The sequence below is a fragment of the Temnothorax americanus genome, unplaced genomic scaffold, assembly GCF_048541705.1.
Source record: "Temnothorax americanus isolate GAGA-0224 unplaced genomic scaffold, ASM4854170v1 Scaffold137, whole genome shotgun sequence".
NCBI lineage: Eukaryota > Metazoa > Arthropoda > Insecta > Hymenoptera > Formicidae > Temnothorax > Temnothorax americanus.
Window position 1 is genome coordinate 58,623 of NW_027509272.1, and position 26,300 is coordinate 84,922.

The 26,300-nt window shown below is 36.1% G+C and overlaps 3 protein-coding genes across 7 annotated transcripts in view; 2 read left to right on the plus strand and 1 right to left on the minus strand.

The window, feature by feature from the left end:
- The window catches only part of LOC143894346 (synaptosomal-associated protein 25-like), a 51,417-nt gene extending 50,746 nt beyond the window's left edge, over positions 1–671 (plus strand). Inside the window, exon 5 of the transcript XR_013256081.1 lies at positions 653–671. The gene's annotated coding sequence lies outside the window, so the exon portion shown is untranslated. The remainder of the gene's footprint in view (positions 1–652) is intronic.
- LOC143894343 (fatty acid synthase-like) overlaps positions 1–6,169 on the minus strand; it is a 29,086-nt gene extending 22,917 nt beyond the window's left edge. The window contains exon 1 of one of the 4 annotated variants that reach the window (XM_077400535.1): positions 6,050–6,169. Coding sequence is in view for 1 of the 4 variants with exons in the window: in XM_077400524.1 (XP_077256650.1) it covers position 576 (1 nt within the window). In the remaining 3 variants the exon portion in view is untranslated. Of the gene's footprint in view, positions 1–51; positions 739–6,049 lie in introns of those variants that run through there. The other 3 variants (XM_077400529.1, XM_077400525.1, XM_077400524.1) reach the window with 3 other exon arrangements.
- Positions 6,170–8,306: 2,137 nt separating this feature from the next.
- LOC143894344 (transmembrane protein 181) lies at positions 8,307–23,547 on the plus strand. Of its 2 annotated transcripts, none has more exons than XM_077400538.1 (13): positions 8,307–8,545; positions 10,785–10,954; positions 11,313–11,416; positions 11,537–11,686; positions 12,576–12,678; positions 12,914–13,067; positions 13,169–13,249; positions 14,649–14,748; positions 14,836–14,963; positions 16,956–17,105; positions 19,199–19,301; positions 19,733–19,963; positions 20,307–23,547. In XM_077400538.1, exons 2-13 carry the CDS (start codon positions 10,803–10,805, stop codon positions 20,438–20,440), a joined length of 1,590 nt encoding a protein of 529 aa, XP_077256664.1. In that variant the 5' UTR covers positions 8,307–8,545; positions 10,785–10,802; the 3' UTR covers positions 20,441–23,547. The 2 variants fall into 2 exon arrangements, with proteins under 2 accessions (XP_077256664.1, XP_077256663.1); XM_077400537.1 differs by having other exon boundaries at positions 8,308–8,545; positions 10,779–10,954.
- The last annotated feature ends 2,753 nt before the right edge of the window (positions 23,548–26,300 follow it).

Here is a 26,300-nt window from a genome sequence, read left to right on the forward strand (position 1 = left end):
AATTAAATTGCTTAATTCTTTTAATCTATCAATATTATCCTCTGATATTACATTTTCGAGTTCAGTTAGAACTTGTAGATAAAGTTTTTTTGCTCGTTTTTTCATAGTTTTTGTATTCTGTTATAAATTTCTCTTTAGATTTAGAAGTAAGTGATAAAAATTTTGGCTGGTAGAAATCAGTTTATTATTTTTTGTGTGCGTCCTTCTCTCTATATATGTAAACCTCTCTAACAATAAGATGCAATTATTCTAGCAGTAGGATGACAAAATGTATTTAATATGGCAAGGATAAAGAAATATTTTCTTTCTATATGTCTAAATAAGCTAAAAACAATAAAAGCTAATATAACAGGTTTTTAGATAATGGAAGCGATATAGAGAAAGGTCAACCATAGGCACAAGAGTAGATTTGCCAGTAATGTTCTGTTGACCTGCAATATATACTGAGAGATGTAAATTTGTTTTATATTTTTTGAAATGGAAAATTTAAATTATTCAAGTTCGTGTTTTTATAAGCTAATGTTGTGACCGAATCATATTATAAATAATAATTATTGACCATAAATAATAAACACTTGTTTTATGGTTGCCACTTGATATCACCGCTAAGAAGAATTTCTCTAATTGATAATTTTTTCTTCTTTTGTTACAGGTACCGACGTCACGGCAACCGAGTGGGTACTCGCTCCACCAGGATCTAATCCCGAACGAGTATCGACTGTTCTCAGTAATAGGTAAGTATTACCCACAGTAGTTTCCGTTTCCGGTTGGTTAGGTGTGAGTTGGCGATTTGTGCGAGCGAAAAGCGAAGTGCGAGTGTGAGAGATAGAGCGAGTGAGAGAGCGGTGGAGAGTGAGAGGTGAGCTCGGTGAGGGAAAGGGAAGGTAGGAGAGTGGAGGCAGCGCGGAGGATAAGGGAGGAGAGTCCGTGGAGGCGAAGGAGAATTGGGAAGGTTGAGGTTAGAGAGACGAGCGTAGAAGGGGGAAGGATAGAGAGCGCGAGAGTGAAAAGGCTAGGGAATTCTGGGGACTTCGGGATAACGCCGGGAAGTAGTACGGCCGTAGAGTAGAGGATAGATGGCGCATTTTGCGGATAGGTTGGGGAAAGAGAGACGCGGAAGTACGGGGAATATAGATGAGCTTTCCAAGAGGAAAGGAAGTATAGAGGAGATGTTCAAGAGGAAGAGGGATAAAATAGAAAAGGAAGACGGCGCGGGGGGGGAAGAGGACGAAGACTTCTCGAAGAGAAGCAACAGGAGGGGGAGGACGCGGGGAGGGGGGGGGGGGGGGGAGGATATGGATGTGAAGGGGTTGCTGAGAGGAATAAGGGAGGAGATGAGGGAGGGGTTAAGAGGAGTGAGAGAGGAGATTAGAGAGGTGGCGAAGGAGCAAAAAGGAGGCAATGATGGAAGAAGTAAAGAAGATAAAAAGCGAATTGAAAGAGAGAGAGGAGATGTGGAGAAGGGAGAAAGGAGAGCTCCAGAAAAGAATAGAGGACATGGAACGAAAGCTGGAGGGGATGCAGATGGAGGTAAAGGGAGGAGGTCTTGGGGGAGGAAGAGGTAGAGAGGAAAGCGGAGGAGGGCCCGAGGGGAGGAGGGGAGGGGAGAGGCTGATTGGAAGGAGAGGGTGGAAAGGCTGGAAAGGAGGTACGAAGTAAATGAGAGGGGAGAAAGGAGAAGAACATTCTGATAAAAGGAGTGAAGGAAGATGCGGGAGGAATAAAGGGGGGAGTGGCGGAGGTGATGAAAAAGTTAGGCGTGGAGGTGAAGATAGAGGAGATTAGAAAAATAGAGGCGGGGAGAAGAGAGAAAGGGGGGTATGGCAGTGGTGAAAGTGGGAAGTGAAGAAGAGAAGGCGAAAATAATGAGAAATAAGTGGAAACTGAGAGGCGAAAATACGTGGATAGACGAAGACTTGACATGGGAGGAAAGAAGGATAAAATGGAAGATAAACCAAGTGGCATGGAAGGCAAGAGGAGAGGGTAAAAAGGTACGGATAGGGATGGGAAGAGTATGGATAGAGGGGGAATGGTGGGTGTGGGATGAGGTTAGAGGTGTGCTTAGGAATGGGCAGAGAGAGGGTGCTGGGAGGAGGGCAAGGGAAAGGAAAAGAAAATGAAAGAGAGGAGACCAAAGGCAGGGGGAATAGAGGAGGGGATAGGGAACGGGTAGGGGGGAAGAAATAGGAGCAGAAATGGAGAAGGATAAGAGAGAGGACTGGGTGGAAGAGTGGGAGAGGAAGAGGGGAGGGAGGGAGAGAGGGAGAGAGAGAGGGGGGGGAAGTAGATTTATAAGGTGCCTTTTGGAATGTGGCGGGGCTAACCAATAAAGATAAAGAGTTTTGGGAAAAAGCTGGAGGATTGGGACGTATATGGTGTTATGCGAAACGTGGGTTGGACGGTAAGGGGTGGAAGGATAAGAAAAATGCCAAGAGGCTACGTATGGGAAGTGCAGAGAGCAGGGAGGAGAGCCGGAAGGGAAGGGCTATAGGAGGAATGATAAGTAGGGGTGAGGGGCAGGGATCAAAATGGAAAGAGAGAGAGACGAAAAAGATAAGGAAGGGATAGTATCGATAAAGTGAAACTTGGAAAAGAGTGGTGGAGGGTAGTGGGAGTATATATAAAATAAGGAGATGGACCGTAAGTTGGAAAGACCTGAAAGAATGGGTGGAGGAGATTGAGAGGGGAGTGAGAGTGCTGATAGGAGGGGATTTTAACGCAAGGACCGGTAAGGAAGGAGGGTTCGTGGAAGAGGGAGAAGAAGAGATGGGGGAAGGAGAGAGGAGATCGAAGGATGGCAAAGTAAAATGGGGAAGGAAAAAAAGCTGTGTAGATTCCTGGGGGAACGTGGGGTGGGCGATTTTTAACGGAGGAATAAGAGGTGATGAAGAAGGAGAATGGACGTATACAGGGGGAAGAGGGGAGTCGGTGATTGACTACGTGTTAGGGGACAGGAGGACAAGGGAAAGGGTAGAACGGGTGGTGGTAGAAGAGAAGGTCGATTCAGACCATCAGCCAGTGACAGCGTGGGTGGAAGGGTGGGAGGAAGGTATAGATAAGGGGCAGGGGGAAGGAGCGGAAGTAAGAGAGGGGACTGGTCAGAAGAGGGCAGGAATAAATTTAGAGAGTTAATGGGGGACAGGCAAGCTCGAGGAGGGGGAGTGGAGGAAGAGTGGCAGAGGTTGAAGGGGAGGATAAGGGAGGTATTAAAGGAAGTGAATGGAAGGTGCAAAAAAAAGCGGAGGAAGGGGCTGGTGGGATGAGGAATGTAGGGAGGGAAAAAAGAGAGTTGGCAACATGTTAAGGAAATGGAGAAGGGAAGGAGGAGAGGGGGACAGTTACAGGGAAGAAAAACAGCGATACAAGAAGCTATGTGAAAGGAAGAAAAAAAGAGAAGTGGAGAAATGGGAAGAGGAAGTAAAGGAGGTCAGGACGGAGGGGCAGGTATGGAAGGTGGTAAACAGGGAGAGAAAGAGGAGAAGGAGGGTGAATGAGGGAATAAGTATGCAAGAATGGGATGGGTACTTTAAAGAGCTGTTGGGAGGAGTGAATGGAAAGGTGGTGATGGGAACAAGAAGAAGGGAGAGGAGGGAGGAGGAAGAGGAGGAAGAGGAGATAAGGAGAGAAGAGGTGGGGAAGGTAGTGAGGAAGCTTAGAGAGAGAAAAGCGATGGGAAGTGATGGAATTTCAAATGAGGTTTGGAAGTTTGGAGGGGAGGTAGTGAAAGAATGGCTATGGGAAGTGTGCAATAGAGTGTGGAAAGGAGAGGGTTAGCCGAAAGATTGGAGGGAGGGAATTATAGTGTCTATAGGAAAAAAGGGAGAGGGGGAGAGAGTGGGGGACTACAGAGGGGTGACGTTAGCACAAACGGCATACAAAGTGTATGCTGCCGTGCTGGCGGAAAGGTTGAGGAAGAAGGTTGAAGAGAAGGGCTTGCTGCCACCGAGTCAGACAGGGTTTAGAAGAGGGGTTGGGACCACGAACAACATTTACGTACTGAATTACCTGATAAACAGGCAAGTAAATGGAAAGAAAAGGAAGATGGTGGTGATGTTCGTGGACTTAAAAGCAGCTTTTGACTCGGTGGACAGGAGGATTCTAGTGGAAGCCATGAGAAAAAGGGGAGTAAGGGAGGGCTTGGTGGAGAGGTGTAAAGAACTGCTGGGGGAGACGATATGCAGAGTAAGGGTGGGAAAGGAGATGGGAGAGAGATTTTGGACAGGAAGGGGAGTCAGACAAGGGTGTCCGTTAAGTCCAATTCTGTTCACCTTGCTGCTGGCGGACATTGACGATGAACTGAAAAAAGGGGGCTGGGGTGGAATAAAGCTGGGAGGGAGAAAGATATATACACTGGCTTATGCTGACGATATAGCGATGTTGGCGGAGAATGAGGAAGATATGAAAGGAATGATGGGAAAACTGGAGGGGTATTTGGACAGAAAGGGATTGGTATTGAACAGTGGAAAAACGAAGGTAATGAGATGCAGGAAAGGGAGAGGAAGATAGAAAAAGGTGAGTTGGAGGTGGAAGGGTAGGATAATTGAGGAGGTGAGAAAATTCTGCTACTTGGGATATGTAGTAAAATGTAATGGGAGGCAGGATACCCACAGTAGTTATTTCTTCACACTAGAGAACTGTTAATAGTTCACACTTTTAGATATTAACACGACACCCGCAATAGCAGTGCGGTGCGAAAGGAGAAGAAGTTCGGACGACTTGTACTCTTGTACACCGTATTCACTTAAAAAAAAGTATTGTGAGTTATCTGTTACTTGCTCGTACTGTCACCACACTGGCATGCGCACACTCAAACGTTTCGTATGACTCACGTAATACTAATCGGAAGTGTTTCACAATGTCGCGTAATATCGTAATGTCAACGCAATATTGTAACGAATACCCGTAATTAATTCGATATAAGTCGGTAATGATGATTACACGTTGTGTAAAAAATCTCGCACCTCGGTACTAATTGCTTTTCCCGGCAAGTGATCTTTATTCGTTACGACGCGACGCGACGTTCTCCTGGCAATAGACCTATATTGAATTTAATTACAAAGTTAATTCGCTTTCCAATTAACGTATTAAGACGTAATAGCGTGTCACTCGGGGCTGTTTCAGCGTTACGCGCTGTTGCAAGACACTGCATCTAACAATAAATAAGAATTACGCCCGCTTGCTGTGACTGCTCCCGGGCAAATAACTTTTATTATTTAATTGCTTATTCACAATTACTTTTACACCTTACTAACTCACATACGTAATACGCGCGGTTGCGGCTAAAGTGCCAGAATTATAGTTATACGAATGCCTTATGACTCGTCCGCACGCTACGACGTTGCATCAGCAAGTGATAAGAATTTCACGAGAACACAAACATCAAAGTAAAGTCGACTAACATCCGTTATACGCTTGACACTTGATTCGGCAAACTTTGAGAAGTGGAGAAGGACAGACATATGATCTGCTGTCTCCTTCTCTCTCGAGCTATAGAAGTGTATGATTTCGAATCTCGAGAATCTCAAGTCTCGAGTTGATAAAAGTTGACGAGTCACGACGTTATTTATTTTTAATTTATTAATTTTTTTTCTACCAGAGTTTGATATATTTCCAAATATGCTGTTATAAAATTGAAATTTATAAATATAAAAGCTATAAATATAATTAAATAAATATTTATGAATATAAAAATTGAAATTTAAAAATGTAATGTACAAAAATCCACTCTTGGCCAATACGCTTAAAAAAATAAACACATTAATCTGTGGAGGACAGGAAGCTTATTTTTAGGCTCTATGGGGGTCGCTTATTTTTTATGATATAACACTTCAACACATATAGAAGTTATAAATAAAAATCATAAAAAGTCATGAATAAACTTGCCTATCCTGTAAAGATTAAACAAATTAATTTTAGCATATTTAAATTTGCATAATAATAATAAATATTAACCGTTGAGGAAAAATTATACTTTTCAGTTTTTTTTACTCTTATTTAATTTATTTTATATTTATGTATTATATATATAGAGAGAGAGAGTATAACTTACATGTATCGTTGCTCAACAGAATTGTAGACCGATAACACGCTCCAATCGCTATGTATTCCCCGCGACCTATCGTCTGATATTTGACTTCAGATATAAAAGCTGTGAACAGAGAATCTTTATTTGATATTGATACATTTTTTAGTAGCTAATCACATTAAATTGCTACTTAGCCGCTATTTTCTGAAAATACCGCATAGATGCATGCAATAGTAGTATAAATAGTTGTACATGATTAAATAGCAGTACAAAATGGCGTACGACACCCCCTTACGGTCGTACGTCGTGGAAAACATGAAATAGTCGTTCCGGTACGACTATAGTCGTACGTCTGGCAACACTGCTGACTTCTCTCCAACCTTGCCCAATACCGATGAGTTAGCAACCCTGTTCCGTGGGAAATGGTGTGAAAAACCTCTATGAAGTTGGCCGGACAACTTCAACGTATCGAACATCGAACTTTCATTAATTGGAATCGATTGGTGGTCGTTTGGTGGCTTGGTGGTCTTTGGTAGTCTAGTCCGATCGTTTGGTGGTTAGTCGTTTTCCTGTAAAATAAAAATGAAATTTCCGGCGTGAAGTTAGCGGACAATTTTTATTTTTCAACCAATTTAACTTTTTTATAGCTCATTCGACGCGGAATCGTTTGGTGGTCACGAATATCATCATAAAAACGTTTGGTGGTCAACCGTTTTCCCAGAAAAAAGGAAAAACCGTATGCTCACGCCATTGGTCGTATGACTTTATTAGTCAGAAAAATTGTATTTGTCACCCAAATTGACTTTGATAGGGCTCAATCGACGCGGAATCGTTTGGTGGTCACGAATATCGTAATTAAAACGTTTGGTGGTCAACGGTTTTCCTAAGAAATAGAAAAAACCGTACTCTCACGCCATTGGTCGAATGACTCCGTAACGTTGGCTCGGTAATTTGATGGATAAACATTATTTATCAATCAAATTGACTTTCATACGGCTCAATCGACGCGGAATCGTTTGGTGGTCACGAGTATCGTCATTAAAACGTTTGGTGGTCAATAGTTTTCTTAAGAAATAGATAAAACCGTACTCTCACGCCATTGGTCGTACGACTCCGTGACGTTAGCTCGGTAATTTGATGGATAAACATTATTTATCAATCAAATTGACTTTCATACGGCTTAATCAACGTGAAATCGTTTGGTGGTCACGAATATCATCATAAAAACGTTTGGTGGTCAACCGTTTTCCTAGAAAATAGAAAAAACCGTATGCGCATAATGCCGCCGCGGACATATCACCTTTGTGCCACTATTCGGAACAATTGTATTTATCACCCAAATTGACTTTGATAGGACTCAATCGATGCGGAATCGTTTGGTGGTCACGAATATCGGAATTAAAACGTTTGGTGGTCAATGGTTTTTCTAAGAAATAGAAAAAACCGTACTCTCACGCCATTGGTCGCATGACTCCGTGACGTTGGCTCGATAATTTGATAGATAAACATTATTTATCAATCAAAATGACTTTCATACGGCTCAATCGACGCGGAATCGTTTGGTGGTCACGAATTATGGTCCGGCATTATGCGCATACGGTTTTTTCTATTTTCTGAGAAAACGGTTGACCATCAAACGTTTTACTGATTATATTCGTGACCACCAAACAATTCCGCGTCGAACGAGTTGTATGAAAGTCAATTTGATTGATAATAAATAATGTTTATCCATCAAATTACCGAGCTAACGTCACGGAGTCGTACGACCAATGGCGTGAGAGTACGGTTTTATCTATTTCTTAGGAAAAACGATTGACCACCAAACGTTTTAATGACGATATTCGTGACCATCAAACGATTCCGCGTCGATTGAGCCCTATCAAAGTCAATTTGGGTGATAAATACAATTGTTCCGACTAGTGGCACAGGAGGTGATATGTCCGGCATTATGCGCATACGGTTTTTTCTATTTTCTAGGAAAACGGTTGACCACCAAACGTTTTTATGATGATATTCGTGACCACCAAACGATTCCGCGTCGAATGAGTTATCAAAAAGTTAAATTGGTTGAAAAATAAAAATTGTCCGACTAAGTTCACACCGAAAATTTCATTTTTATTTTACAAGAAAACGACTAACCACCAAACGATCGGACTAGAATACCAAAGACCACCAAACGACCACCAATCGATTCCAATTAATGAAAGTTCGATACGTTGAAGTTGTCCGGCCAACTTCATAGAGGTACGTGAAAAATCAATAGTGCGCGCGTCAGTGTTCAGTGTAACCGTACGTTCGTAGTGTTGGTACCATTCGTACGGTCGCTCTCGTATTTTAGCCCTTGATTGGAAAATTACGCGAACGAACTGCAGCGGATTCTTGACCTGTACCGTATACAGCACCCTACACCCTACCCATGAAATCCCTTATGAATTGTAAGCGTTATTCACACGGCAAATATTTATCAAGACATTTACAGATAGAGGTAGTGTCGTCTATTACCACGCAATAAAGTAGAAGGTGAGTTTTTTGTTTACACCTATGCACATGCATCATACACGTCGCAAATCCGGTGTTCACGAAGCGTATTATTGTTGCGATTACCAATCCAAGTCGTTGTGATAAATGTCGATAAAGAATAATGTCGATTTTAAAACGATGAATCGTTAACGTATTAAAAATGTATGCATGTATCGAAAAAGCATATATGTGTATCTTCCTCTTTTTGTTGAATTGTTTTTTTTCTTTCATTATAGAGGAGAAAGTATGGTAATATGAAACCCCACTTTGATTTTAGGCGATTTCTTGTAAACTACAAGCTCAATTCTTTCGTTTCTGATATGCTTAGGTTCCTGCTTATTCTATTGGCAATCCATTTTTAACATTCGATTTATAATTCTCCACTTACAAGAAAATATTATCGAAAAATGAGCAATTAAGTCATAATTCGCATCGTAATATGCTGGTAATATGGACCCCACTATTTTTTTGGATGCGTAAAATAAAAAAATTCACAAAACGCTTTTCAAAAAAATAATGTATTTAAAAAAATAAAAAAGTTATTGTAAAAGAAATACATATTAAAAAATGAAAACAAATTATATAATAAAAAAATAATTTAAAGAGAAAATTCATTTTCTTTCGTCTATCGACATAAATCACGCATGTATTCTTCTTTCTCTGCTCTTGCACATTCATTGTGAGTCCAGAAAGTACATTGGCCTAGTTTACACCGGACCGTTTGATACACGTACCAAGTACTATATCCGTATTAAATCCGCATCAAATCTCGGGTTATCCCGGTGTAAACCGAGATTTGATACGAATTTGATACGGATATAGTACTTGGTACGCGTATCAAACGGTAGGTGTAAACTAGGTCATTGAATCCACAGACATTGACCTCGCACCTTGGAGGTCCATAATACAAACGTTTACCATCTTGAAAAACAATAGCACATAGTGCAGTTACAGCAAAATGAAAAGAACTAAATATTCTTAAACACGTGGAAATGTTAGATAACATCATACTTTAAATGTCTGACTATAAACGTTAGCTGTTAATCACATATATATAGTTACAAATAAACAAAGTTTTACCTACCTTTTAAACGTTCGGAAATCGACAAAAAAGAAATATGTTTTTTACTTTATTATTATTGCCAACTAATGAATCTGTCATTCTTACGACCCAAAGGGCAACTTAATAAACAAGTTTCAGCTGTCACTTATAGAGTGGAACTCAAAGTTTTTAAGATATTTGAGGGGTTCCATTATCAGCAAGATTTCATATTATCACCTTCTCCTCTATTGTGCAAACAAATTAAATAAAATTTACCCTCATTCTTTTTCACTAGATAAAGAACTTTGAAAGTAAAACGCGATATTTCATCCATTTAGGCGATTTGGTATATATATACCTCCAGTTCATATAATAAAGTGTTCTCGATATAAACGTTAATGTAAAACACGATCTTTTTCACGCCTGCCAATGACACATAAATTGCTGTATCTAAATCTTTTTTCTTCTTTTTAAATGTTTTCATGATCTATTCTTGAAGAATTATATATGTTCCATCAACATCTAGAAAATAGTTCAATGGAATTTTATGCAGCATTTTCTTACAACCAATATATTGAATTATTATATAGTTATAATTAATTATTATAAGTGTTATATTATTATATATAGGTATAATTAATTTTATATAATTTATATATAATTTTTCCGAAGTTCTCTAAAAAAAATTGTACTCCCCTGGTGAAAAAATTTCTCACATTCCTCATATTTTCTCAGAAATTTTGCAAGAATTGGGACTTATGAAAAATTCTGAAAAAATATATAAAATTTCTCAGATACTTTCAGAAATAATTGGATGAAGATTTTCGGAATATTTCAGTATCCGTATGTATGAAAATTTCTGATACGTTGAACAGATTTTCTCATATTTATTCAGATTTCTACAAAGATATATTAACGAAAATTATTCTTATTTTATCTGAGTTTTTCTGAAAAACGTTCCAATTCGTATAAAAAATCTGAAAAATTCTGAATATTCTGAGAAAATCTGACCATTTTTATAGTAATTCTGAATCAATTTTTTTATCAGGGTCTGAAAAAATTGAAAGGAAAAATATATATTAATAAAATTAAAATATAAAAAAATATGTAGTATATAAAAATCAAATGGTGTATGTTGTATTATTAAATTTTTTTTACTGTGAAATAAAAGAGATCGCATAATTGGGACAGTTACAGGATAAGGCGTTCCTGAAGATGATGGACGGAGTCGGATTGGGATACTCATATCACCTCCCATCCGCCGGTTGGAATCTCAAAATCAGAAATGCATTGTCGCAGTTCAGTGATCTTTTTAGCGAATTTAACAAGTATATCGCACCGGCTTATCATCATGACCGCTGCGAAAGGTACGTGAATTTCTCTGGAAGATCATTCAAAAAACAGAGATAATGAAAAAGCCGCAAGATTTTAAGTAAAAACTGCTTCATTAAATATTTTATTAAAAGCATCATATCTCAATTCTAATTTGTTTCTTTTTCTTTTATTAATAAATATATAGGAGCCATAAGAAAAAAAGCAAACGGATTTCTTTCAATTAATCTGACATAATATTCATAACATTTATTTTTATATCATAGAATGTTGATATGCCTTTTTCCGTTACTAATATAATTCACTCCAATTTGCATATATATTTGCATATATATGATACGTGTGTGCGTGCGTGTGTGTTATTAATTTAACTCTCATGTATTTATCATACAGATCTGTACAAATGCGCTTATACTCGATGCACAAGAGGGAATTTGTCATGGTGTTTGTTGCTTTTTTTGCGTGTTTCGGATTAGCGATTTTTATTGGCCTAGCCGGTGAGTATCAGCAATAATTTTCTAATTATTTTGAAGTAAAAAAATTCAAATGTCAACAACACTAGTGCTATTAACCTCAAACATATTAAAATATATCATTGCATTAACGCTTTTATAAAGGACCACCTATAACGTCGACCAGCGAACAGAAAGCGCATTTAAACGGCAGCGAGATGGCCACTGGTCCATTCATCATGAAGACACCTCTATTGTCTACATATAGCCAGCAATTATGGGTCATTGCTAAGCTATCGACATCGAATAATGACGGTAACGTGCATCTGTGAAATTGGCACGACAGTCTATGAATTTAAAAATAATATATTGTATACAACTAGTGGGAAAAGTGGTCGATTCTGAATGAGTGTGAAGTTGGTCGCACTCGCTTCGCTCGTGCGACCATCACACTCATTTGGGCTCGACCACTTTTCTTCCCACGAGTTGTTCATTCATACCATTTTATGTAACGCGTGCATGGAAAGTGGCCCATTGCGCACGCTACGCGTGCGTGATAGACCACTTTCCACGCACTTGCAACATAAAATAGGGTATGCAAGTGCTGTAAGATGAAAATTCCCGGGTGCGGAGTTGACGCGTGTCCAATTCTCAACTTCCCCTCCGTTCCCGCACTTGTTATACAATAGTTATTTGTGTAACAAGTGCGGGAAGTTGAGAATTGTTGGAAATTAATCTAAATTTTTTTTACCGTTAAACAATTTTTAAAAATTACGTCCAGCATATATGACACTTAGTGAAAAAGTTTTTTACTTTTTTTTTTAATTTGTAGAATGTGCCACGTTTACAGACGTCAAAAACATTCTGATCGTTAGAACTAATAGCAAGAACCATTTACGAAATTTAAAGTTTGTTAGAAAGCAGAATAATTACTCGACATTTATCTTTTTACGTATGACACTATGATCATTTGGCAATTAAAAATAATCCTTTTTGTACGAATACTACGAATGTATATAAAAAAAATAGATTAAATGCAAATTTCTTAATTTTTTAACAAAGTTATCTTTATGACTACGATTGTGATAACAAAAGTCTAGATATATTTTTTGTATTTCAGTCTACATTAGATCATAATCTATTTTTTTACATACTTTACAACTTATTCTTGAATATTAATATACTTATGGGTGATGATTTGTAGATGAGAGATACGACAAAGGGTTTCAAGTTAGTGTTTCCATAGACGGTATCACTGCTGATCGCAAGCCCGTGTCCGTACTACCCCCGGAAGCTGGACATAATCGGTAAAAATGCAATAGAAATGCTCTTGTGTTCTCTCGATAATTAAAGTTGAACGAAACAAAATTAATTCTATAAAAAAAATTTTTATTTTAATACATCTATTGTTTTAACAACATACAATGAATTATTACTATTAAGAAAACCGGAGTTTATATCACATTGTTGAAATGCATAAATTAATACAGATAAATTTCTTATGATTGAGTAATATGTGAAATAATGACCATTATTTTTCAGAACCAGACATTTGAAATGTGAAAGGCAATCCTGCGAGGAACTAGTCGTCGCCCACCTCGGATTCCTTGATTATAGCTACTACATAATCACCGCCCGCTTCCATGGACTTGAAAGCTTCCATCAGCGATACACTATACGAGAACTCACATTCTACGTCAGTAAGCACTGCATGAAATGATCATACTCGTTTGGACAAGACATTTCCGAGTACCTCATCTTTTTTTTTACGTTTCTCCTATTTTTTCCTGTTCACAGTTTAAGAACTACAATCCGGCGTTCACGCAGATCGAAATATGGTTCCGACTGATCTTCTTATTGACCACGTTCGGAGTGATGGTAATTCACTGTTACAATGGCATAAAAGATAGACGAGTTAAAACAAGTCGAAGACTATTTGTTTCTGCGAAATTGTGCCGACGATATAAATGATGATCGACGTTAAAGATTGGTTTTGAAACAATGCGCAATTTTATCTTTCTATTATATTACTTTGCAAGTAAATATAACGCAAAACTAAAAGAAATTCAGTTAACTCTTTATTGCATCGTGTTGTTTTTGAGTAACAAACTGAACAATAAATATATTTTGCATTAACTAAATTTGACATTTAAAACATTCAAAAAGACACTATATATATTATATATATATATATATATATATATATATAATAGTGCGCACCTGAGGTAAATCTGTTAATACAAAATGGCTTTTATAGTAACAATTAATTTAAAATTTAAATGCAGCTATTGAACCTTTAAACATTTGTCTACAAGTATGTGAACTCATACTTGATAATAATTTTGTTGTTAAATATTTATTGAGCGATATTTAGGACGATGCTAAGTCGAGCAAAAATTAAAGAGGCGGGTAATAGTGCGCAGTTTGAAAATTGCCAAAATTTGTGTCTGCAGCGGATAAATTTTGAACTTTTCTACTTAAATTATTAGTTTTAAGTATAGTTAATGTGAGTGATGATAAATAATTGAAAATTAAATGCAAAACTTTAAAAATAGAGGAATATTTAAAAAAAAATTTTTTGCGAGTAGAACTGACTCATTAATTCGACTGAATTGACTAATTAATATTTGACACATAAATATATATAAATTTAAATATAAATAAACTATATATATAAAATTGACATAAATAAAGCCGTGCATTATTCTCCGATTTGTCATTCCGATACAATTTTGTCAATTACTCGCAAACCGCAAATGAAATTATGGGACCAACGTGGCAAAAGGTTTTTAAGGGATCGTATTTCACTGTTATACCAATTACAGTAGCAAATAAAAATTGCCCACTTACGAGCTTAACTCCTGTCGCTTCAAAATAATAAGAAAACGGGTGCGTTTTCTTTTTTGCTTCCTTCGTTCAAACGAAGCTTTAAGCTGGGATAAAATGTATATTTTTTATCTAGACGTGACGTAAGCTTTGAAAATTTGTCACTTACATGTCGTCAGCTATCTTCACAGTCTCAAACTTGAGGTGCGCACTATTATCTACTGCGTCGGATTCCCCTACTTTCTTTTATATAATATGACTGAAACATTCTCATTTTTTAATTAATGATCAAGAGAGAAGTTTATCATTTAGCTAATCTCCGATCTCGATGATCAGAAACTCGTAACTTCGCAAAATAAAATATTGATTGCTTTTTAACTCGGCCCGTTTTTTTTTCGCGGATATTTAAATAATGTTCTAGAAATCGAAAGAAAAATTGTATCGCTTTCAGTGCTGGTTTGGCCATTCGCTTAGAAAGTATCCGCTGCATGATTGGTCAATAGAACAAAAGTGGATCTCTATACTTCTTCCATTACTGATTCTGTACAATAGTAAGTTTTCGAGATTCTGACATTTTTCACCAATACGCATTTTCGTGATTTTCGACATTTTATTGATGAGCTTACTTTATTGAACAGATCCGCTGTTCCCCATGACCTTCTTGGTAAACTCTTGGGTACCCGGTATGCTGGATGCAATTCTGCAAACAACTTTCCTATGTGCTATCCTCATGTTCTGGCTCTGTGTCTATCATGGTCTTAGACAGGTACTCTGATATCGTCAAAAACTGAGAAACATTAATTGATAATCCTGATGCGCAAGGCTATAGAGAATTAAATTAATTAGTTAATTCATACATTATTTACATATCCCGGGAAAAAATATTCATATCTGACAATATATGAACATATATAAACATATATGATATATATATGATCATATATAAATGAAATATGAACAGATATAAATTTTACATGCCCATGTATAGAGCATATATAATCATATATGGTTATCTATCGCCATATATGATCACATCGTACATTATACATGACACAAGATCTGATCATATATGGCGATAGATAACCATATATGATTATATATGCTTTATACATGGGCATGTAAAACTTATATCTGTTCATATCTCATTTGTTGATATACTGTCAGATATGAATATTTTTCCCGGACTTTTATATCCGCGAATAAAATGTCCGGGAAAAATATTCATATCTGACAGTATATCAACATATATAAATGAGATATGAACAGATATAAGTTTTACATACCCATATATAGAGCATATATAATCATATATGGAACTATATAGTCATATAAGATTATATATGATCAGATCAGATGTCGCATCTCAAAAGTATTCGATAGATGGCATTCGCGGGGACCTGTTTCTCGTATTTAAAATTTGACAAACAGTGTTATAAGAACGGTATCAAAAGACACGACACTAGCTGTTTCGCACTATGGAGCGGCACAATTTTTGTATTAGTTGTATCGTGGAGTCTACCTTTATAATAAAGTGGCACACTTTTAAAAAATAACTTTTGAAAATATATAACAATTTTTTGAAACTTACTCAAAAATATATGTCCATACCTGATAAATATATAGTTCGTACCTGATCATACCTGATCAGATATTAACATATACAATAATACCAGATCATATATCCTCAGATCTGGCCAATTTCCATATCTGACCATATATGGCCATTCATATATGATCATATATGATCAGATATGAATATTTTTTCCCGGGATGTTAATAGATTAATAATTCGTAAGTTTGCGAGTCACGTTTTTATTAAGGAAGTAAAATATGAGTTTATAGTATAGCTTCATATATTTCTACTATTACTTTTAAACATATTCAGTGATAATTTAAAAATCATTATACCTCAATAGAAAAATTGCGCAAATATTGTATAATAATTGTATCATTTAATTGAGAGAAATTTTACAGTTATTGTGCTAAGATAATTCCTCATAACGCAGCGTTCTTGCTGGCATTAAATTTCTGAATAATATTTGCACAAAAATTAAGAAATTTAATTTTATGTTTAATTAAATTTTACACAATTGGTTCGACATTTAGAAGCAAAATATCACTTCAGCACACTTCAGCAAACACCGATAACAGTTACATATAGAACATTCATTATATTTTACGTACGAGAAAGGATGTCATCTATCGGCGACCTAGCAAACACAGAATATGCTACGTAATACAGAAATAACACATAATACAATTCAAATATATTTTTCAATTATTTTGCAATTTTATATATATATATATATATATATATATATATATATGTATATTTCGTAATTTCTTTCCAAATTTAATTTTGCGATTATTCCGCTAAGACAGTTCGTTCATATCGCTGCTGTCTTGCTGAAATACTATTTAGAAATAAATTGTGTAAATATTTATCAATATTTGCACAAAGATCTAAATTTCTATTAGTGTTGCTGCAAATATTGAGGCATAATTGCAGCATTCCCAATTTCATCTAGATTTAGTCATATGATGATGTTATGAATATTTTTCTATTGGTAAGCTTAAATATACAATTAGAGTACACTTCATTTCAAAATAAAAATCTTATATTCTGTTAGCTTACATTTTTATAATGTATTATATTAATTATGCTTATCGATCATTATGATCATACACATATACGTACACATGCGCGCGTGTGCGCGCGCACACACATTCTAATTGATAATTTGTTTATTTTATTTAGAACGAGAGACGGCTTATCACGTTTTATCTGCCTAAGCTCTTAGTTGTGGGTATGTTATGGGGTGCGGCATTGACTCTCGCCACATGGCTTCGTTGCACCGAGTTGGAGGATCCCACTTATAATTATGTTCTCGATACATCGAATTACTACGTAAGTTGAACTTGTGCTTATTAATACAGATTATTACAATAGAATATTCATTCATTTATAGGCTATTACAAGGAATGTTAATGTTACGAAGAATATAGGACGATTATATTAGTCTATTAATTATATCTAAAAAATGACTTGTTATTTTCTTCATCCTTTTTTTAAGAAACACATATAGGTCGTGGTCGAAATCTTTTATGTTTTCAAAACTTCAGGGGTTAATTTATAATGCAATACGCAATACGCCACGTTTTTCCTCATGATCTCAACAACTCCGACAATTCGAATTGTAAGGCCAATCGCATATTTTAAGATGTGAATCGAAGTAAAGTCAGGTGGGACACATCTGTAACTGAGGCGTTCCCAAACTGCACTGATAGAAACAATCGCACAGGAAGGAATGCGGCAATATATAACAGCGGTTCCGGATAATGAATCGAACATCAATCGTGGAAACGACCGCGGACAGTCGATCCAGGACGAGTCGCAATAACCGGCTTGCCAGGGCCAGTTGTACACCTGAAGAACGCTGGATTTAAATGCAACTTTTCTGAGCACTCAAAGAACATCGGCACGCCCCAGTCGCATTTGTAGAACTGAATTGTTATAAAATTACGTTCTTTATATATGTATATGAGAAAATACTAGTGTCACCCAGTTTTTTATACTATTAAGAAGGAAAAGTAAACTAAACTTATAGAAAATCAGGACATTAATAATTAGTATAATCGAAAATGAAAAAGTTCAATTATCGATTCCATACAATTTACTTGCTTCTTCTTTTCCGCGAAGAAACTTACCAAGCTGCAGTTAGTCAAATGAGGCAGCAACACCTGATGTTCGTGATGCGCGAGTCTAGCCTCAGGGTCGTCTTAAATTCGTGTACCTGGTAACCTCGATTGCGGTTCTCGTACGTCGTCAGATCTTCCGGCGGGCACAAGAGTTGCATTGTGCCTAGCTTACTTGCAGTGGCTTTGGTTCGCTGTATTTCGCAATGTTTTGTCGCACGTTCACCGGATAGTCGACAATCGTGTACAATCCGCTGATCCTTAGCGAAGCTTGTAGTATAATAATGTCGATCGCTAATTGAGTCGAAACAGCTATTTATTCGTTGATACAAGTGATTCATTTCGTTAATGAAGCAATCGAACGGAACAGCAATATAAGCCATTTTCTTCATTTAATTCTCTACAGAGGAAAAGAGAATATATTATACTTATTGACAAATATACATGACCATTTTTTGTCTCACAAATTTTATAAATTTATCAAAAATTTCTAAAATTCTCAATTTATAAATTTGTCTCACAAATTTTATAAATTTATCAAAAATTTCTAAAATTCTCAATTTATAAATTTATCAAAAATTTCTAAAATTAACTTGAAGTATTATGTATCTAAATCTTGCATAAATTATAAAACAGGTAAATTTTTATTTCTATTAACTCTTGTCAAGATTAAGGCTCACGCACAATGAGAGGAATAAAAAACAAGGACCGTCAAGACACGGTCTTGAAAAAAAGATGTGACTATGAATTCTCTCTATGTTTAATTCCTTGTTCCTTATTCCTTTCATTGTGCATATAAGCCCTTATAATTTTACTCGATTAGAATATATACCTTTATTTACTCTTGTACCAATCTTTTCTCGAAGAAAAGTTAAAAGTTATTAGTACTAACCGACGTGTCTCATGTTCACAGATCAGTAAACCAAAGATAATTTGCGTGTAGCTATTGTAGGAACGTCTTAAATCTATCGTTTCCGCACGTTCGTTGCAACTCTTTTTTTTTTGCACACACAGATTCAATTGCGATCCGCGAATGATATAGATAATTTCTCAACAGCTAGTGCTTCTGTTATGCTGTACTTGAAGATTACCAGTTCTCGATCTTAATTTGGCGTCGTATCGAAAGTGGTATAGAGATTGAAACTAGTCTCTACCAAAGAAGAGTAGCAAAAAGATGTGACATTGCGATAGAGAAACGATCAATATATGCGATTATTTATAAGATATATAAGAACTAGATATATAAGAGACATATTAAATATCTGTACTTGTTAACACACTGTATACACAGACATCTGTTTCTAGGGCTTCAAGGTATTCTTCTTCACGGTGGGTGGTTTCTACATCGCATATCTATTGCTTCTTATATTAAAAGCATACAGCGAACTACGATCTATGCCATACTTTGGTAAATATATTTTTTAATCCGTGCTTAAGGCCGTTATTTAATAAAAATATATTTAATTATAATTTTGTATAATCTATATCTTGAATTTTATTTTATAAATGAACAATTTATATAGACATAAGAAATATTTGAAAATTAAGCATTAAATCACAGTTTTATCAAGAAAAATATCTTGTAGTGAATACCTTATAATTTAAATTGAAACCAATAGATGGCATTCGATGTGATCTGTTTCTCGCATTTAAAATTTGACAAACAGTGTTATAAGAATGCCATCAAAAGACACGAAACTGTCTCGCGCTATTCTCGCGCGACGCTGTCTCGGAGCGACACAATTTTTGTATCAGTATAAGGGTTTTTTTCCCGGGTTATATCTCTGAGTAAAGATTTACAATTACAACTTGATGATAAGCGTGCGGCTTACTTTGCAGATTTACGTCTGCGGTTTTTGACCCTGCTTGCTGCAGTGGTCGCCGGCGTTTGCAGTTTGGTCACCGCACGTCAATTCGGAGCCGGTGTATTGGAGGACAGCTTCGCTTCTCGTCTTTCTACTTATTACCGCACGTCCGCGCAATTCATGGCTCTTTATGGTCTTCTCAATTTTTATTTATACACCATGGCATACGTTTATGCGCCTGCGCTTCAACAGGTCTATGGGCAACGTGAGTGTGTCTCCGAAAACAATTATTATACTCCATAATTTTTGATATAACACTTACTCATTTACAGCGATAAACTTGAAGAGCAATAATCTTACAAAATATAAAAAGGTAGTAAGAATCAGAAACAACTTAAAAAAGTAAAAAGATTTCTTGCATAATTTATTGAAAAAAAATACGAAGGAAGATTCTCCTGTACATGTTAATATATAATTTATGAAAATAATACTTGTAATATTTTCTATTGTTATTGAACCATGGAAACCCCGACAATAATTTATAATCACCCTATATATTCTATTATTTATGTGTCTAGAACATAATTTCTTTGTTACATTTATTGCAGACTCATCGATAACGAAAGATAGCCCTGCGTTTTCGATGTTCAATGATTCTGAGGAGGAAATAATATACGGATCGGACGAGGATAGTCGGCGACTACTAACTCGTACTCCACGAAACGCAGAGGACAGTGACTGAGGGCCTTAAGAAAAACAATTTTATACTTTGTGCTAATCGAAACATATAGATCGTTAAATGGAAAAAAAAACATGAGAAAACTTTTGATTCATGTTTCTACTGTGATTCGCAGTCATACTGCCATCACATTAAAAGTTGAAAAAACTAATTAACTAAAAATTCGTGTAAGTAGTTTGTTGAAGAATCAAATGTTAATTGTAAACGAAGACTTTGTATCATGTTTACGCAAGCTTCAAGAAAGATGCATACTGTACATAAATTACAAATATATACTGATAAGGTGAATTTATGTATTGCATTGTGTAGAGTAGGTAGTCCAACAATGAACCATGTAAATTTCAGAGGCTTATATCTCTCTCAATTATTGAGTTGGAGATCTATGTTTTTGCATACAGTTTATGAATTTAGTTGGCTACATACTGTATAAGATGACTTATAAGTTATTTTTAAAGTTTAGTCACAATTTCGATTTTTTTAAAACAATGTCAAATAGTTTATTGTGTACAGGGGTGTGTACACACACACAATAAACCTAGCCATTTTTAACAATAAACTACATGTTTTATACTGTGAATTGTTAGTGTGATTTTAATTAATTTTACTATGTTTTAAAATGTTTATTTAGGAAAGAGATAATTATAACACAGATAACATGTAGTAAAAAACAAAATGGTTCATTGTAGACCATATAACATTTTTTACGATAATCTAAAAAAATGCGGTAAAATAAAGCAATAGAAAAAAGTTGCTTACAGAATTATAATAAAGCTAAATATACACACAAAATTATAGAATAATGAAAAAAATAATAGATATAACAACAACAACATGAAAAATACGTAAAACTTACGAAAAAAACTTGGTTCGACAAAAAATTACAAAATGTGGCCTCAAACGGCCGTCCTTCGACCCGTGTGAAGTTAGCCCCCCAACTTAAAAAAAAAACAATTTTTTTTAGCTCATTTGATTGCTCATCGTTTGCATATGTATGCACATTTTGAATTTTCGTTTGCACATTTCTAGTAAAAAAGTTATTAACAAAACAATTTTGGGGGGGCCAACTTCACATTAGCCCCCCAACTACGAGCAAATTAGATCCAAATAGTCTTAATCGATAGATTTTCGTTTGCACATTTCGAAACAGGTCGATTTTTTCGTTTGCACACCCTTGGTTAAACAGTTATTAACAATTAAAGTTTCGAAAACGGTCAATGTCAGTAGATAAGTTTGATACACGTATACTGTGTTTAAAATGGCATTAATCGATAGATTTTCGTTTGCACATTTCGAAACAGATCGATTTTTCGTTTGCACACTCTTGGTTTAAAAGTTATTAACAATTAAAATTTGGAAAACGGTCAATGTCAGTAGATAAGTTCGATACACGTATACTGTGTTTAAAATGGCATTAATCGATAGATTTTCGTTTGCACATTTCGAAACAGATCGATTTTTTGTTTGCACACCCTTGGTTTAAAAGTTATTAACAATTAAAATTTCGAAAACGGTCAATGTCAGTAGATATGTTCGATACACGGATACTGTGTTTAAAATGGTATTAATCGATAAATTTTCGTTTGCACATTTCGAAACAGGTCGATTTTTCGTTTGCACACCCTTGGTTTAAAAGTTATTAACAATTAAAGTTTCGAAAACGATCAAAAATCAACCTGTTTCGAAATGTGCAAACGAAAATCTATCGATTAATGCCATTTTAAACACAGTATACGTGTATCGAACTTATCTACTGACATTGACCGTTTTTGAAATTTTAATTGTTAATAACTTTTAAACCAAGGGTGTGCAAACGAAAAATCGACCTGTTTCGAAATGTGCAAACGAAAATCTATCGATTAAGACTATTTGGATCTTATTTGCTCGTAGTTGGGGGGCTAATGTGAAGTTGGCCCCCCCAAAATTGTTTTGTTAATAACTTTTTTACTAGAAGTGTGCAAACGAAAATTCAAAATGTGCATACATGTGCAAACGATGAGCAATCAAATGAGCTAAAAAAAATTAATTTTTTTTTTAAGTTGGGGGGCTAACTTCACACGGGTCGTCCTTCGCGCGATTTGTCGGCCGATTGGGGAGCCGAAGAAGGGTCAAATGCGAGTCGTTGCATGATAACAAGCACAATCTAGCAACATTACATTTATGAAATATCGCAAAAGTATACTACTGGTTCATGGATGAACTACCTAACCCTATAGAAGCAATGTAAGAACTGAAAGAGGAAGATATGAACGGAAATATGATAGAAAGAAATAGAAAAAATAGGAAAAAGAACGAATTTTATAAATTTTTAAAATGATAGCTAATTTGGAGAATAACGTAGGAACAAATTTCTGTTTATCTCTTTCGACTTATCTACTTTTACGGCAAAATTAGGGTGACGAAAAGTTATTAAAATACAAATGAATAAGACAACAACAAAATATGATGAAGTTTCGTTTCACAATATTGAACTTTGTGCATTTATTTATTTACAATTTTAAAATTATATTTGAAATTGTATTCATTTATTTTAACGTTATTATAACATTTATATTGTTTACTGTAAATTTGAAATATATTTTTTGCGATGTACTGTTACGTACGGAAATTTTATATTTCCGACGACGCACGTTAAAAGTCTTGAAGGCTTAGACGACGCACGCTAGGCTCGGAATTCCGAGGAAACGGCCGGGGTTAGTGTAAATGTTTAGATTATCTTATCGGAGTCCGTTGAAGGGCTGGGGGCCAGATGGGCCCGAAACTACGCTTCTAGAATGTTCTAGAAGCTTCTAGAATACCTCCCCCCTTAAGACGCGTAAGAAAAAGGCGGGAATCTCGCGCGGGAGATTCCGGTCTTTTTCGGGTATAAATAGGGCGGAAAAACGCCGCGGAAAGCAGATAAGTTTTAACTTCGGTCTTGACTAGACGTAATTCTTAGACTCTCTCCTAACCCTATTCGATTCCCTACGTTCCGCTATACGCTAAGTTCGAGCATTCGCGCTCAATTCTGGGACTTAGTCCCTACACTATCATACCTCATAAAACCGCGCTTCACGCACAAGTTGTATCGAGATTTATATAGAATAAAGGTAAGATAAGTTAACAAGAAACAAGTGTAAAAATCTGGAATCTCATTTCGTAATCAAAAATCGATCACGTCCAAGACTCGACTCGCAGTTGTCGCTGACAAAGTGTGGCGATCTGTGCTGGGGCGCTGACGAAGAGTGTGGCGATCCAGTGCTTTCGCTGCCGAAAGCGTGGCGATTACGGGGTTGATTCTTGGAGGTCGTAATAATCACTGTCACTTCTGGGATTCCGACTCGCAGTTTCCGCTGACAAAGCGTGGCGATCTGTGCTGGGGCGCTGACGAAGAGTGTGGCGATCCAGTACTTTCGCTGCCGAAAGCGTGGCGATTACGGAGTTGGTTCCCAGAAACAGACAATAATCTTGACAAATTCCCGAAAGTGAATTTGACCTCTACGCTGACGATCTGAGCGCTGACGAACAGTGTGGCGAGCAGAGGGTGTGGCGGATTGGTTTTGAGCGCTGCCGAAGAGTGTGGCGAGCTTAAAATTCATTTTCGTGAACGCGGCTGAATGACGAAGAAAGGAGGTAGGCGCGTTCGTATTAAACAAATCAGATTCCAGATTAAGCAAGCAGTCATTTCTAATCAAGATCCTCTCCCCTTCCTCCAACAATTGCAACAATTAGAAAACGCACCCCCCTTTAAACCTATTCCTGTCAATTTTGACGTTGATTATCCTAATTATAACCAAATAAATAAAGCTGATCCTCGTTACCATACGTATAAACTCAGATATCTTTTCGGTCCCGAATAATAAAAATAATAATAATATCCTTCACACGACTTGTCCAAATCCCTGGTAAATTGCTTAAATGCATTGACCAAAAAACGGACGAACTATAACAGTCAGAACGTGACAGTACTTTATACGCGACGTACATGTGCGTATTAAAAGAAAAATTAAATAAACATTGATAGGAGCAAAACTATTATAATGTGTTAAATACTCATAAGATATTATCATAGTTTTATACGAAATGTACTTAACTGTTTGATATACATATATGGCATATTTAACACAAATAGTAGCTAGAGCATCTTTACATATTTACATTACCAATAAAATGTTATTAGGCAAAAAAACATGCGCATAAAAACATGGACATAAATGCGTGTTTTATACCTGGAAATCAGTTACATTTAAACATCTATACATTTAAAGATCTATAAGGAAAACAAATTTTAGAGAACTTGCAATATTAGAATCACAGCTATTTCACTAACAATAACAATTTGCAATGATTTTGTATCGACTTTTAGTTTTCTCAATTATGACAAATTTATTTCGCAAGCCAATATTTAAAAACGTAATATTTTGCGTAAACAATAGCTATTTCTTATCATTGCTCATGTGTCTAAACAACACTTACTATAAACTTAATAAAGAAATCTTACAACTCATTAAAATGTTTATTATCATCAAACTCTGTCTACGTTTAATATTTAAGCCAATACTCTATCGCATCCGTTTCATCTTATCCAGCTTTTTTATTTTCGCGATCTTGTTTCTTCCGAATCCCATATCACGAAGCAAAATTCGAAATTTTACAAAGGCAGAATAAAAACAAGTAGAAATTTTATATAAGAGTTTAATATTTAAAAAAAATCATAAAGCTAGTAAAACTTCAGATTAAGGGCGATTGAATTCAAGCACCTCACCGATTTCAATGACTTTGATATATGTTGTCAAGGTCATGACCCCGAGTGACCTTCAGAAGGTTTTAGCTGTCGCTCGTTATTCGTTAAAAAGTTATTAACAAAAGAAGTTTGAAAAATATAGCAGTTATTTGGAGTATTGGAAGGCATAAACGACTAATATGTATGTGGAAATAATACATGTATGAACGCTTGTGTCTAGTTTAATAATAGTGGAGCCCCCCCGCACCGTTTATAAGTAGAGGTGGTATTAAACAAGATAAGTTAGTCGATCATCTGTGCGTGAATATTTGTGGCGATATACAATAAACGAGCTCGTAAAGCACGCCACAAACCCATGTGACAACTCGTTTCGCGTGGAAAGTATATCCGTGGAGGCAGTAGATTCCGCCCCCGTGCGGTAACATGCTGGGTTCGTGGCGTGCTTTATGAGATCGATTATTGTATATGGCCACAAAATATTCACACAGATGATCGACTAACTTATCTTATTTAATACCACCTCTACTTAAACGAGCTCGTAAAGAACGCTACGAATTCATGTGACAACTCGTCTCGCGTGAAAAGTGTATGCGCGTGAACTATTTCGACATTACATATTATAGATATTTATGCCTTCCAATACTCAAAATAACTGCTATATTTTTCAAACTTTTTTTGTTAATAACTTTTTAACGAATAACGAGCGACGGCTAAAACCTTCTGAAGGTCACTCGGGGTCATGACCTTGACAACATATAGGTCTGAAATCGGTGAGGTCGCCCTTAATCTGAATACCATAAAGCCTTCCGAAGAAATAATTTCTACATCATTCTGTGTTATATTGAATATACATATGTGTTATATTTGAATTAAATTTTATGAATTTTAAAAATAATAATTGTTTGTTGTGCGGCTGACACCTTATCGGAAGGCTCGCACGCCAGGGCGGAATGACTCTCATAAACTTATTATTAATGAAGCAGTTTTATTAGTTAAAAGAGTTAAGGCGAGCGGTACGACGCGTGCCAAATTAGAGAAATCCGCAAAGACGTTTGCGATCGTACGCTGCGACGGCTTAAACTTAGAGACGTGTATCGCTCGGGATTCGGTGACGAACTCTGCTCGAGCGCGGTGAGCATGAGC